The 13,763-nt window shown below is 52.0% G+C and overlaps 5 protein-coding genes across 5 annotated transcripts; 2 read left to right on the forward strand and 3 right to left on the reverse strand.

Annotated features, from left to right (window-relative positions):
• The first annotated feature begins 83 nt into the window (after window positions 1–83).
• On the forward strand, window positions 84–3,204 carry CC77DRAFT_1023530 (APG9-domain-containing protein). Its single transcript, XM_018525680.1, has 2 exons — window positions 84–1,101; window positions 1,150–3,204. Exons 1-2 carry the CDS (start codon window positions 302–304, stop codon window positions 3,056–3,058), a joined length of 2,709 nt encoding a protein of 902 aa, XP_018382189.1. The 5' UTR covers window positions 84–301; the 3' UTR covers window positions 3,059–3,204.
• A 255-nt stretch (window positions 3,205–3,459) lies between these two features.
• On the reverse strand, window positions 3,460–4,566 carry CC77DRAFT_970035 (ribosomal protein L10e). The gene is made up of 4 exons (XM_018535807.1): window positions 4,551–4,566; window positions 4,367–4,433; window positions 3,880–4,305; window positions 3,460–3,829 (listed from the first exon to the last, which is right to left on the reverse strand). The coding sequence occupies exons 2-4, from the start codon at window positions 4,412–4,414 to the stop codon at window positions 3,638–3,640; spliced, it is 666 nt and encodes a 221-aa protein (XP_018382190.1). The 5' UTR covers window positions 4,415–4,433; window positions 4,551–4,566; the 3' UTR covers window positions 3,460–3,637.
• A 618-nt stretch (window positions 4,567–5,184) lies between these two features.
• On the reverse strand, window positions 5,185–5,884 carry CC77DRAFT_1023533 (L30e-like protein; the record flags this gene model as incomplete). Its single annotated transcript, XM_018525681.1, has 4 exons — window positions 5,650–5,884; window positions 5,549–5,598; window positions 5,278–5,341; window positions 5,185–5,223 (listed from the first exon to the last, which is right to left on the reverse strand). The coding sequence occupies exons 1-4, from the start codon at window positions 5,828–5,830 to the stop codon at window positions 5,186–5,188; spliced, it is 333 nt and encodes a 110-aa protein (XP_018382191.1). The 5' UTR covers window positions 5,831–5,884.
• A 254-nt stretch (window positions 5,885–6,138) lies between these two features.
• CC77DRAFT_1023534 (MCM-domain-containing protein) lies at window positions 6,139–9,262 on the reverse strand. The gene is made up of 4 exons (XM_018525682.1): window positions 9,159–9,262; window positions 8,943–9,067; window positions 6,662–8,895; window positions 6,139–6,615 (listed from the first exon to the last, which is right to left on the reverse strand). The coding sequence occupies exons 2-4, from the start codon at window positions 9,043–9,045 to the stop codon at window positions 6,370–6,372; spliced, it is 2,583 nt and encodes an 860-aa protein (XP_018382192.1). The 5' UTR covers window positions 9,046–9,067; window positions 9,159–9,262; the 3' UTR covers window positions 6,139–6,369.
• A 265-nt stretch (window positions 9,263–9,527) lies between these two features.
• CC77DRAFT_1043015 (hypothetical protein) lies at window positions 9,528–11,300 on the forward strand (the record flags this gene model as incomplete). Its single annotated transcript, XM_018527296.1, has 3 exons — window positions 9,528–9,592; window positions 9,645–9,699; window positions 9,747–11,300. The coding sequence occupies 3 exons, from the start codon at window positions 9,528–9,530 to the stop codon at window positions 11,298–11,300; spliced, it is 1,674 nt and encodes a 557-aa protein (XP_018382193.1).
• Window positions 11,301–13,763: the final 2,463 nt, after the last annotated feature.

Here is a 13,763-nt window from a genome sequence, read left to right on the forward strand (position 1 = left end):
ATCGGGCTGACAAGGGGCAAGTGCAGCCGAGCCTTATCGATATCGGTCGCGTCACCTGCGTGACTGCCATGTGCCCTAGGATAGCCGCAACCATCTCTCTTCCTAATCGCTATCACGCTGAAATGATCACTGACTAGGTTTACGTCAGTGCTCATGGAGGCTCGTCTTGACTCTTGGGGATCACGTCTTCGGTCCTCTGACCACTCTGCCATCCTCCAAACACGCTTGACCCAGCGCAGCACAGCACAGCACGGCCACGCGCCCCGCCGCTGCCTGAGCGCATCACTATACATCAGCCATGATGGCCTCCAACCTCCTGTCTAGGCTACTTCCTTCTGCTTCAGACGAAACATACGAACGCGAACCCCTCACCGCCCACGCCCGCCGCGACTCCACCTCGACCGAGGAGCGCCACGAGATGGACATTGACGAGGAGAACTTTGAGGCTCGCTTCGAGGAGCAAGACCTGGCACACCTGCTCGAGGAGGCCTCTTCAAGCCAGATGACGGCTGAGAGTCGCGCCGTCTCTCCCGAGGCCAAACGCAACGCTCCGCCGGGCATCAATACCGCGAGTCGCATGCCAGCTTGGAGACAGCCAGCTCCAGCTCGCACCGTACCGCTAGATGACGACGACGACGTACCACAGTCTTTGCTTCTCGAAGGAGGACACGAGCCTGGGCCAAGTTCGACCCAGCGCAATCAAGGCCTTCCCATGCCGGTGCCTGGCCCAGCCACGCGGCAGACACGGGCACAATGGGATGCCACCCGAACACAGCAGCGGCTGCACGATGAGGATAGGAGCGGCCCATCTTCGCGGCCGTGGGGACATACCAGTAGGCCCGGTCACTTTGTAGCCGACCGGAAGGAGAAGGCAATGTGGCTGTGGGTGAATCAGACGGACTTGGACAACTACATGACCGAGGTCTACGAATACTACGTCGGCTGCGGAATATACTCGATCCTTCTGAGACGAGCTCTAACGCTCGCGCAAACTGCTTTTGTAGTCGGATTCATGACATTCCTTGGCTGGTGTATTGACTACTCCAAGCTGTCAGAGAGCAACAAGATGAGCCAGGTCTTGGTACCCAAGTGCGCTGCGAGGTAGGTCATCCAATCCTGTGAACACGGTTCTAGACTGACATGATATAGAATCCATGGTTTTTGGATATTCGCCCTCTGGCTCTTCCTCATCTACTGGCTCTACTCATTCTACACCCTAGTCACAGACGTACCCCGACTTCGAGCCATGCACGACTTTTATCACTATCTTCTCGATATTCCCGACCGCGACATACAAACGATACAGTGGCAGCAGGTAGTGACACGCATCATGGCATTACGGGACTTGAACTTGGCGACTGCATCGAATCTGTCCCCACAGACGCGCAAGTTGCTCGATTCAAAAAGCAGGCAGCGACTAGATGCTATTGACATTGCAGGTCGTCTCATGCGTCGTGACAATTACCTGATCGCTTTATTCAACAAAGAGATATTGGATGTCACTGTTCCGCTTCCCTTTATTGGTGACCGGTACATCTTCTCGGAAACAACTAGGTGGCACGTCAACCTCGCCATCATGGACTTCGTCTTTAGTGGACCAAACGGCCAGTTCAACCCCGATTTCCTCAAGGAGCGCAACCGCCGAGAGCTGGTTAAGAGGTTAAAAACCCGCTTCTTCTGGACAGGTATCATTAGTATCCTATGCGCACCTGCCGCTGTAGTATTCGTGCTTGCATCATACATGTTCAAATACTTCACCGAGTACCACAAGGACCCTGGCCAACTCAGCAACCGCGATTTCACCACGTTTGCTCAGTGGAAGTTCCGCGAATTCAACGAGCTTCCTCATTATTTCGCCCGCCGCCGTAATATGGCCTATCCGTACGCAAATCTCTACCTCGCCCAATTCCCTAAAGACAAGACCGAACAGGTCTCCTCATTTGTAGCTTTCATCGCGGGAGCCTTTGCGTTTGTCCTCGTGGTGTTCACACTACTTGACTCAGAGTTGTTCCTCAACTTTGAGATCACACCTGGAAAGACTGCTATCTTCTGGATCGGTATCCTTAGTACAATCTACCGCGTTGCACGTGGGAGCAGCCCTCAGGATGATCAGGTCACAGATCCATCCTACTATCTCAACCATGTCATCTACCACACGCGCTACGAGCCAGAGTCGTGGCGTGATAGGTTACACACGGACGAGGTTCGCGCCGAATTCGCTCAACTATACCAGCCCAAGATTCTCATCTTTGCCGAAGAGATACTCAGCATGGTCATTACTCCTTTTCTCCTCATCTTCCGGTTGCCCAAATGTAGCGATCGTATTGTTGACTTCTTCCGTGAATTTTCGATTGTGGTCGACGGCCTGGGTGTAACATGTTCCTACTCCATGTTTCCGTCTACAAAGACCACACGCAACGCCAACAATATTCCCGCGAACGGAACTGCGGCCCCAAGAGAAGATCCGGATCTTCGAGAAGACTATTTCATGGCTAAAGACAACAAGATGATGGCATCATACTACGGCTTCTTGGACACGTACCAGAACTCTGGGCGTGGCTACAATGGTCGTCTTCAAGGACGGGGCCAGTTCAATCCTCCACCACAGTTCCCAAATAACTTTGGCTCCATGTCGCAGACCGCTCAGCCAGTAGAGATGGGCGCAAGAGGAACAAGTAGAGGTCCGACTGGACGCCAGAATCCCCAGCAGAGGACACCAAGACATAGAACAGGTACTAGGGATGAGCCCATGAATTCTGTTCTTCTCGATCCTCACCACCAACCCTCTTCTGCGTCGGTGCTGCGCGGTTCGCCACGTCAAGCGCCACATGGCAGGTACCGAACGCCTCTCCAAGCAGTTCCGGATGGACCTGGACCGTCGAATACACGTATTGAAGAGGAAAGCACACTGGGCGACTCTTGGCGAACAAGTCGCCTTGCGCAGGATGACGAGGAAGAAGAGGAGGAACCAGGCAATAACCGTGGAGGTGTACTACAGCTCTTGCAGCAGTTCTCTCGTGCACAAGCTGAAGGACGAGGTGCTGGTGTTGGTGTCTAGATTCTATTTTTGTATTGCATTTGCCTCTCGTCATGTTGAGGATGGAATGGCGTTTGGCAACGGGCGTTGTTGGGCTGGAAACTTATACCACAAGTCATACGCATATTACAAGTAGAAATCGACTACAATTGTTCAGTTACAAGAGTGACGTCACTACCAATCATAGATAGCAACTGCTGATCGCCGTTGAGACGTGCTTCGATTTGCAGGTGACGTACATGTCCGTTGTTATCACTTTTCTGATGAATGTGCAACCCTCAGACGTGAATGATGACCTACAGCTTTGAAGTATGTTTTCCACGTCCGGATATATCAAACATCAAAAACAGAGTTCTTTGTTTGTCAAGACAGCGTCAGATTATCTGTAAAAGATTCATAAACACGAGCATATTGAAAAAAGAGGTTGTTGTATCATTTGTCATTGTCCGGCTGTGTCTGGTTGTTCTCTACAGTTACACGCCGCAGATATTCATCCTCCAGCCTTCATCCACAACTGATGAAGAAAGCAAATCACGCCGTAACCGAATTCCCATTGGACCCATGATCGTCATGCACACAACTCATCTCTCAATCCTGAACCTAAGCAGAGGCCTCGAAAGCGGAAGGGAAGCGACGGATGTTGTCGGCAAGGTTACCCTTGTTGCGGAGGAACTGGACGTAGGCACCGTCAATCTTGACCTTGCCCTCCTGGCGGAGGTCAATGTACTCCTGGCGCTTGAGAGGAGTGAAACCCCAGTTCTTGGAGACAATGATCTTTTGGCGACCAGGGAACTGCCAGCTAGTTAGCCTCGTGTCTTTCTGCGATCGTGAATTCAACATACCTTGTACTGGCAACGCCTGAGAGCCTCGAGAGCGACGGCGCGGTTAGAGTCCCTAGTCCGGACGGACATGAGAATCTGGCCGATGTTGACACGAGCGACAAGACCGTTGGGCTTGCCGAAAGCACCACGCATACCGGTTTGCAATCTATCGGCACCAGCGCAAGACAACATCTTGTTGATACGGACGACGTGGTAGGGGTGGACGCGGACACGGAGATGGAAAGATTCCTTTCCACCGTTCTTGACGAAGTACTTGTTGGCGCAAATACGGGCGGCCTCGAGCGCCTCGGAGGACAGCTGCTCGTACTCGTTGGAGACCAAGTGAATGCAGAGAGGGAAGTCGTCTACATTGGCCTTCTTGCGACCAAGGTCGAAAATGCGGATCTTGGCATCGGGGACACCACGGTTGAACCTGCTCTTGGGGTACTACAGCCCAGTCAGTCTATTGTCCTCCTCTCGCGCATCTCCCATTCGGATTCTGACGTACGGGCTTGTTCTTGCAGTAGCGGTAGCAACGGGCGGGACGGCGGGCCATTGTGACGGTTGTTCCTGCTGTGAATCAATGAGCGGATGTCCGGAGTCGTCGAAAGAGAGGGCGAGCGCAAACTGGTGCAGCTGTCAGTAACTCGTCTACCGGCGGTGAGCGATGCGGCGGCCGTACGTACCTTACCCTATATATGACCTTGGTGTTAGTGGGAGGTGTCTGAGGCGAAGGCGAAAGGGAAGTCGTGATGGATTGCTAAGCGGAATATTGACGTACGCACGGACCCTGTGTGGGCAAGCACCCCCAGCCGGATTTCAAAGCACAGCAACGCCACAGCCCGCCCGAGCTGCGAATGTGCAATTCTGGGGACGCGTACAGCGATCTCTATAGCCGATACGGCGCATGTTTCAACAAGGTACGTGCAACATGGTACCAAAACATGTTCTTCGTAATCATAGTCGCAATCGCAATCCATGGATGAGTGTGAACAACACTCAGCACGTTGTGCACCTGGGAGTACAAGATGCACGCATCGTAATTGGGACCTGCTACAGTCCCTTCGCCAGATTTGCACCGCATTTTGATGCATCCATGGCTTCTTCACAGATGAGTCGATGCATAACGGTCCCAAGAGCTCGGTCCGTAAGCACTAGCAAGGCCGAGTGGAAAGCTGTCTTGGAAGAGTCACGTCACAAAGTGCAGATTTGGACAGTCATTATGGCTCATGAATCTTGTGGTATTCATTGGATATCATCATGGGTCGAGCTTGCGCTACGCCCTAGGTATCATGTCTAACTGTTTTCTTTCCATTGCCATGGCACTCTAGTTCTCGGTGTTCTGGCTCAAGATGTCGGAGTCACCTGTCAATTTGTCAGCGGGCTGTGTTTGATGTGACCAGAAGAGGAGATACATACCGGCATCGAGGATGGACATGACGGAGCAGCGGAAGAGCTTACCGCAAGCGGTGCCCAACTCAATCTAAACTGGTATTAGCTGATAGCTCTCCGAAGCCATGTTCAGACCTCTTCTCAGAGCCAGCCCTCGAAGTATACCCAGCACCAAAGAGCTCGTCGTCGTCACGTTCTGTGTACATTCTGATACATCCTGAATCCGTGGAATAACGAGCTCCATAGCGTACAAGGCAACTTGTCGTTAGGCAATGAGAGTGGACGGGGGTGTACGTACGTTGTTACCGGAGAAGTGGTGGACGGAGGTCTTGGACAACATGGCGTAGTCTGTCTGGAATTAGCGATTGCTCGTACAGAATAGATGACAGTGTTCCTTACACTCGAGCTCAGACTTCCTCAGGGGAGGGGTGTTTCCGGCGATGATGACGAGCTTGGCCTTGCCAGTTCGCAGGCTCTTAAGGGTGGACTTGTAGCCGAGGGTGACCTTACCGGACTTCATCACAAGCGCAAGGCGCGAGTTGATGGAGTCGGCGGTTCTCTTGTTCTTCTTGGGGGCCATCGTTGCTCGTAGGAAGTCGAATGTGGTATTCCTAAGGGTTGTTGAGCTCCGGTCGTTGTTGGTTGATCGTGAGAATTGGGGCAGTCGCGCGAAAATTGTGTGGGCAAATCTTGGCGCGCTAGCCATTAGCGCTACTCCAATGGGCGAACAATGGACACAACATCTTCATGACCTGTGATGTTACGGATCGACTTTGACTATTGATGTGGTGACTAGCAAATTACTCGTTAGGTGGGTTGGAATGAGTGGCCATAATGTATTCTCCCTAGGTCACCGCAACAGTGTATATGAGCATTCTGTACCACAGTGAAGACAGGACAGTCATATGTTTGATTCAGATGTTCTCTAGCTGAGAATGGCCATACAAACACCTAGCTCACAGTACTATGTAGAAAAATTCGAGCATAAAGACAACGCTATCCAACATGGTATCATTGCACTTTGACACGCCATCAATTAAGACGCATCCACCAAACTCCTTCTTTCAACACATCTACTAGGCTTCATCATAAGGGAACTCTGACGACAGGAAGCCCCGTTTATGCCGCTGCTCTTTGCGCCTGTCGTCCTCCTCGGGTCGGAGCCCCAACAGCGCCAGGTCGGTTCAAAGTGTACTTTGCGAAAGCCCTTGCCAGTGCCTTCTTTGCGCTGACCTTTTGCGACCCAACGAAAGAGTCGACAGCAACAGCAATGGCGCGATCAATGTCTACCGACGCAACGTAGTCGGAGAGACGCATCTTGCAGAAGGACTCTGCAATACGTAAGATGGCTTCGAGATGACGGACCTGTAATTGTGAGTAGGTGCTTTGTTAAAACGAGTTGTGTACTTACGGTGATAGGGTAGGCTCCAGTTGCCATAGACTCTCGGCGCATGTCTGCGAATAGACGTGCAATCTTATCTTGTTCAATCTGGTATAGCTTGGGCCTGCACTTCTCCCTCGCGTAGAGAATGTACTTCCTCAGAAGGTCTTGAGGGATTTCACCCTCTTTTATCGGAGCGTCACCATCAACTTCCATTTGGTCGTCGCCATTCTGCGTCGCTTTCGACTTGTCAGAGTACCCGTACGCTGAGTTAACAAGAGGATGAGCACGGCCGTGAGAGTTCACAACGAACTTGGCTAGGCGTTCATCCTCCGCTGGATCAACAGTATCGCGTACAACACATAGAATGTCGAATCGAGAGAGAATAGGCTCGGTAAGCTCGACGTTTTGCGAGAAAGGAATCGTAGAGTTGTATCGACCACCAATAGGGTTGGCAGCTGCTACAATCGAGCAGCGAGCTTGAAGGGTTGTGACAATACCAGCTTTCGAAATGGAGATAGTCTGTTGCTCCATGGCCTCGTGGATGGATGTTCGGTCCTGGTCGTTCATCTTGTCAAACTCGTCGATGAGGCAAGTACCTTTATCAGCAAGTACAAGCGCACCGCCCTCGAGAGTCCACTCGCTCGTCATAGGATCCCGACGGACGGAAGCGGTAAGACCGACAGCGGAAGCACCCTGACCTGTTGCGAAGACAGCACGATGGGCAGTCTTCTCGACATATTTGAGAATCTGAGACTTGGCAGTACCAGGATCTCCAAGCAGCAAAACGTTGATGTCGCCACGAATGGAGTGGCGACCAGGTGCTTCTTTGCTGACACCTCCGAAGAGGGAGAGTGCCACGGCAGTCTTGATATCAGTATGTCCGTAAATACTCGGAGCGATCGAGTTGATGACCTTGTCCACGATACGAGGATCCTTAGACAATCGTCGAATTTCCTTCTCATCATCTTCGGTCAACCGGAAGCCGGCCAGTTGGTCATGCGATTTGACTACGTAGTTTGCCTCAAGAATCGTCGCAAAGACGGGGAAACCGTTCTTGTTATTCAGGGCTGCATCGTAGTTGTTACGGTAGATACCGGTGACTTCGATCTCCTCACCGGGCTTTGCGGAGTCTATCAGATCCCAGAGAAGGATGACCTCGCGGTGACGAGGCAAACGTCCCGCTGGCACAGTCCCTGGAGACTCTTGCAGGGTAAGTTTCTGGTAGTTTCGGTAGACGGTACGCTCGGAATTGACCGTAAATGGACCACGTGATTGGCAGTTTTGGCAGAAGGAGATTTTCACTTCAACGTTGGAATCCTGGTGGAAAGGACCCAGGGTAACGCCACATTTGGTACAGTCAAACTTGACGTACTTCAATTGAGGGAAAACTCCGCTTCGGCGGGTGACAACTCCACTGACACGAACCAGACTGTTGAGATGTGATTGGCGGAGCTGGCGCAGAGTATACTGAACAGGCACGTCCGTGATGCGAACGTGAATCTCGGAATGAATGCGCTCGTAATCCGGGTAGTGGAGGAGGGCAACTTCCATAGCCACCTGATCGAAGATCTTCAACATCTCCGTCGGGGTGTTGGCTAGCCAATATGCCAGTGTCGCCTTCTGTTCGGCAAGGTGGTCGAATGACACCTCTAGAGACTCCGCGTTGACCTCACCCAAGGTCCGAATGCGGGCTCCGTATACTGAATGACCCTGCTCGTCGGTGTATTCTGTAAGGAAAGACTTGAACTCGCGCGCAATGGTCCTGGCGACTTGAGGTTGGGCCACCCAATCCGTCAATGTGTTGGCTTTTACATCGGTAAGCGCCTCAAGTGTCAACTCCTCGTTCATGATATCGTCAGTCATGTCCATATCGTCTTCTTCGTCGTAGCGGTTTCTTCGAACGCGGCGGCGCCCCGTTCCCATCAGACCTGCCAGGCCATCCTGTTCGTCTTCGTCTGGCAGGAAAGCAGCGGGCATGCGGCGTCTTGCCTCTCTATCACGAGCATTGAGTCGCGCATCAAGCTCCCGCCTCTGAGCAATACTGAGCTCTTCGTAATCGCCCTCATCGTCAATACCCTGGCCTTCGTAGGCATCGTTTTCTCGGGCTGCGTAGTCGTTTTCGAAATCGTCTGCGAACAGATCGATTCCTTCCGCCTCCTCTGCATCTTCGTCGAGGTCGTCTACATCGCGAATGATGTCGTCATCGTCGAGCATGTCTGCATCGTCATCTTGGGGGAGCATGGGAGGAGACGAGGCCATTGCTGTGCTTGTTTAGCCATTGTTGTGTCGCATATTTCGTCGCACTCACGGCTGGATGGCGGATGCGCCGCTGAAGAAGGTAGATCTTCGTCATCTCGTGCGCGTTTATTGTTTCTGCTGCTGGGGCCTAGTCCACGGTTTGCGGACGACATATTGGAGCGAAGTGGTGGTGAACTGATGTTTGTTAGTGTCTTGTTGTTGGTGGTAAAGAGGGGCTCGAGTCGTTGCTTGGCCTACGAGTATCGTGGAAATCTGAGACACTTACCTCATAGTCGCTTAAAGCACGGTTCTTTTCATATACCACCGAGACAGATCAAGGTGATATGGAATTGCAGAGCGGGGTTGAGGGTGGGAGAGAAGGGGTTGTAAGGGCCAGCAACACGCCCGCGTCGCGCTTTCCTTTTCCACGCGTAAAGTGGTTTCGCGGTGGCCAATCAGCGGCCACGCGCATCCAGCGCCTTCATCACCGCTCACCAGAGTTTACGGCCTGTAACCACTACAACCGATTTAATTTGGCGCAGAATCTCGTGTTTTGACAATTCGTTGGTTGTTCCTCGACTCCAAACAATACTTCCTCCCTGATAGGTTTATTACTCGTTGCATCGCAAACATGGCCGAGTCACAGTCAACAGCTATGTCCTCGAAGCCGCGCACGAGCAGCATATCACAAGCATCAGAAAGCTCGCAAACAGCAGCCGAGTACGTGTCTCCCGTAGCTCTGCTCTGTACGTGGCAACTAACAGTATACCAGCTTTATCAAAGAACAACTCAGCCTCGAAGCAGAAGCACGCGAGGCTCTTCCATACGTCAGTACATATGCCGCCTCGATTGCGCGTTGACTCACAAGATGTAGCAATTCGACACCTGCACACGCGATCTCGGCCCTCTCCGCCAGAGCCTCTACGCATGCCTTACGTGTAACCCGGCACCAGCATCGTCCGCTCAGCAGTACACCCCAGCAGGCGTCTGCTACTCGTGTTCGATCTCGTGCCATGGCGAACATACTCTTGTTGAGCTGTTCAACAAGCGAGACTTCATATGCGATTGCGGAACTACTAGAATACCGGACATGACGCCTTGCACGCTCCGCCTCAACGCGGAGACTGGACGGAAAGGCGACGTGACGGGTGAGGAGCCAGCAAAGACGAACAAGTACAACCAGAACTTCAGGAATAAGTTCTGTGGCTGCGGCGAGGACTATGACCCCAATCAAGAGAAGGGCACAATGTTCCAGTGCCTTGGGCTTGGAACTTGCGAAGAGGGCGGCTGTGGCGAAGACTGGTGGCACCCTGAGTGCCTGGTAGGCTTCACTCGGGCTGAGTATAGCAAGATGATAGAGAAGCCGAACATTGACGACACGGCTGGTACGAAAGATGCAATGGAGACCGACAAACCTGCGACAGATGGAAATAAGAACAATGAACACACAGATGAAAAGGCGCCTCCGAATTCAACGGATATTGCGGCTGCAGTGGCAAGTGGTGATGGAGTTGACGGAAACGACATTGCAGGAGATGCTGGTGCTCAAGAGGACGATGACCCACCACTACCTCCAGGTTTTCCTGAGGAGGACGACTTCGATCACTTCATCTGCTACAAGTGTGTTGCGGCAAACCCTTGGATCAAGCAGTACGCTGGTTCAACTGGATTCCTACCACCAGTCTTTCACGACAAGACTATATCGCTTTCTCATGCACAAAAGTCCACCGTCTCAACTTCAGAGCACATGAACGGCGATTCTAAGAAACGCAAAGCTTCCGACGAAGACGAAGAGGAACAGACAGCAAAGCATCTTACAGCACCCGCCCCGGCTAAGCGCCAAAAGTCTGAAGACCCAAATGGCACACTCTCCAGCATCCCCGAGGATACTAAGACACTTCCCATAACACCAAAGAAGCCGGAAACGCCAAAGCACGCTTCCCTCCCTCCTTTGCCCGAAGCTGCTCTCACAACACCCTTCTCTCTCTTCCTCAAGCCTGACTTCCGCGACCATCTATGCCACTGCGACGCCTGCTATCCCCAACTCAAAGCTCATCCTCAACTCCTAGAAGAAGAAGACACCTACGAGCCCCCCGTATCTGAAGAGGGCGAAGAAGGTGGACAGTCAGTTGGCACAGGCAGTATTCTCGATCGTGGTGAAGCAGCATTCAACAACATGGACCGTGTACGTGCTATTCAGGGTGCCATGGCATATGCGCACCTAAAAGACAAGGTTTCGGCGTTCTTGAAACCTTTTGCTGAGTCGGGTCAAGCTGTTGGCGCAGAAGATGTCAAAGCGTATTTTGAGAAGCTGAGGGGTGACGCGCAGGGTATTCAGGAGGCTGCTGGTGAAGCGAAAGCAAGCAGGGATGATGAAGATGATGGTGGAGCTGGAGGGGATGGGAGGAAGGAGCAAAGTGGGTATTGAGCGTATATTCGTCTCTTCGAACGGATACCGAAATTGGTTTCAGGGTTCGTAGGAACGCATATCTCACTAGGGAGTCATGTCAAGCCACAGTAGCACGAAATTGAATAACGACTTGTAGCACAACAAGAGATCAAGCTCTCTCGTATTCGAAAATCAACGACGAAATCATGAGCACAACTTTGCGAATCTGGGCGTAGTTGCTTTACAAAGCAGATGACATTATCGAATCTTGGGTATCAAATTAAAGCTACATTCTTTTTCTTGCAAACCAGCGCAATCAATCATTTTTACAAAACACATAAAAACATGCTAAACATCACTCCCTTGGCTGGCCGCTCAAGCCGTCACGGTTACAGTGGTCGTCTCCTTGACAGTCTCTTTTTCCGTTGCCGTCGCAGTAACAGTCACGGTAAATACCTGACTTGGTGGTATCGGTGTGATGATTAATGGGCCTTCCGAAGTTGTCGATGAGGGCACTGGCTCTGGCTCTGGTGACGCAGAAGATGGCATATCTGTAGGTGCCGGCGGTATTGGCACGGCGTCGGATGTCGATGCAGTTACCTCTGGAGGTGGCGCAGTAGAGGATGAGAGAGAGGGCTGCGAGGAAGCCTCTGGAAGTGATACCACGGATGAAGAAGATGTGGTTGTTTGCGCCGAACTTTCAGGGGCACTTGAAGTGGTCGGTGTGATGGAGGATGCCATCGCGGGTGGTGTAGGTGTAGGCGCAGGAATTTCGGACATCGAAGACGATAGCGCGGGCGCCGTGGGCGTTGGCTCCGCTACCTCCGAAGAGGAACTTGCGATTGAAGATGATGGGGCCATCGAACTGGAAAGAACTGGCTCTGGCATAGCGGAAGAGACAGGCGTCTCAGGTGCCTGGCTAGGTTGCGGTGTTGGCGTTGGCATGACCGTGGTGTATGATGTTACAATCACTACAGGCGGTACTTGAAGAGATGCTGACGGAGATACTTCAGCTGGAGCATTCGATGGAGACGGTGTAGGTGCACCAGCCACTTCTGATGATAATGAAGAAGAAGCTACAGAAACGGACTCTTGCGCTTCGGATGGCATAGCTGACTCCTGTGCAGGTGTTTGGGGTGGCTGAGATGTCGCATAAATTGTGGTGTATTGTGTGACGACGATGCGCGATGTTACATCTACGGCATCCGATGCAGTCTCGGAAGGTACAGCAGCTGTTGGCGAGCCGGACGATATGGGAAGTGGGAGTGCCAGAGAAGTTGAATTGACCAGAGGTGTGGAGGATGACGCCTGTACAACCGACTCGATCATGGAAGGAGTACTTGTAATCACCGAACTAGCAGTAGTATTGGCAACCGGCAAACTTGAAGGTGCTGCCGCGGGATGGGTGAAGCCAGACAAGCCTCCAGTGGTGGAAGCTAGGACCGCGCTTGTCGCCGATGCAGGAGGAGTAGCAAGCGAAGTAGACGTCTCTTCCTCTATGGGTGAGTAAGTGAACAATGGAATTTGCTGACTTGTCTGGCTAGCTGTCTTGTTATCGACCGCCCCTACTGAACTCGACAAAATTCCAGTTTCGATGGCGGACGAGATTGGCACACTGACGCTTTCTGTTGGCGTAGGTTCCAGACTTTGTGTCACTGAAGTAGTGGCTACTGCGCTTGAACTCTCCTCCGTACTTGGCAAAGCTGATGGCGTGATATATGAGGTAGAGAAGACTGTCTGTGGTTCTTGTGTTACAAGTGGTTTCCCGTCGGGGAGGACGAAAGTGATAGCTGGTGCTATCGAAGTCAAGATAGTTTGTTGGATTGGCTCCACTATAATAGCAGTTTCTGCTTCCGCAATTTGTTGTGTTGATGTTGAAAATGCGGCAGAGGTAGTGTTAGCATAACTCGTAAAGCTACACGAAGTCAGCTATTATTCTCGCAATATTTGAGTGAGCTTCTTACAGTTGCCTCCGTTGATGCTTGGGGACCGGCCCGGCGATTATTGATGTTGAATAAGCTGCCAGCAGCAGAATAGTGGAGAAGATAGCCATCGTCAAGACGACTCTTTATTAGGAGTGGATGAACGAAGGAAAGACGGCGCTTGCAGTCAAGATGGAAAAACGATGGACTGAAGGACAAGACTGAGATAGTGAACGATTAAGAGAAACGATCGGCAAGGAGAAACAGACGGCAAGGAAAGAGAACAAGGAAAAGAACGAGAATCGTTCGTCTCAAGCAAACTACAGTCTAGACGTTCAGATGGCTACGGTGAGGGCCTCACTGCTGAGCGGGCTGGCAGCGGGTTTTGAAGCTGCATTAGCCGCCATGAGCACGGTTTGAGTATACAATGGAACAAAGAGTAGTACTGGCCCAGCATTGTCGCAGTGGCCTGTAATTTGGACGTGTCACGGGGGGCTCAGAGGAAAGTAGCGCTGGTGAGTGGAGGAGTGGCTGTGGTGCTCTGGAGCCGTGACATGGTGTTTCATCCGTGGACCAATGA

Source organism: Alternaria alternata (assembly GCF_001642055.1).
Source record: "Alternaria alternata strain SRC1lrK2f unplaced genomic scaffold CC77scaffold_20, whole genome shotgun sequence".
Taxonomy (NCBI): domain Eukaryota; kingdom Fungi; phylum Ascomycota; class Dothideomycetes; order Pleosporales; family Pleosporaceae; genus Alternaria; species Alternaria alternata.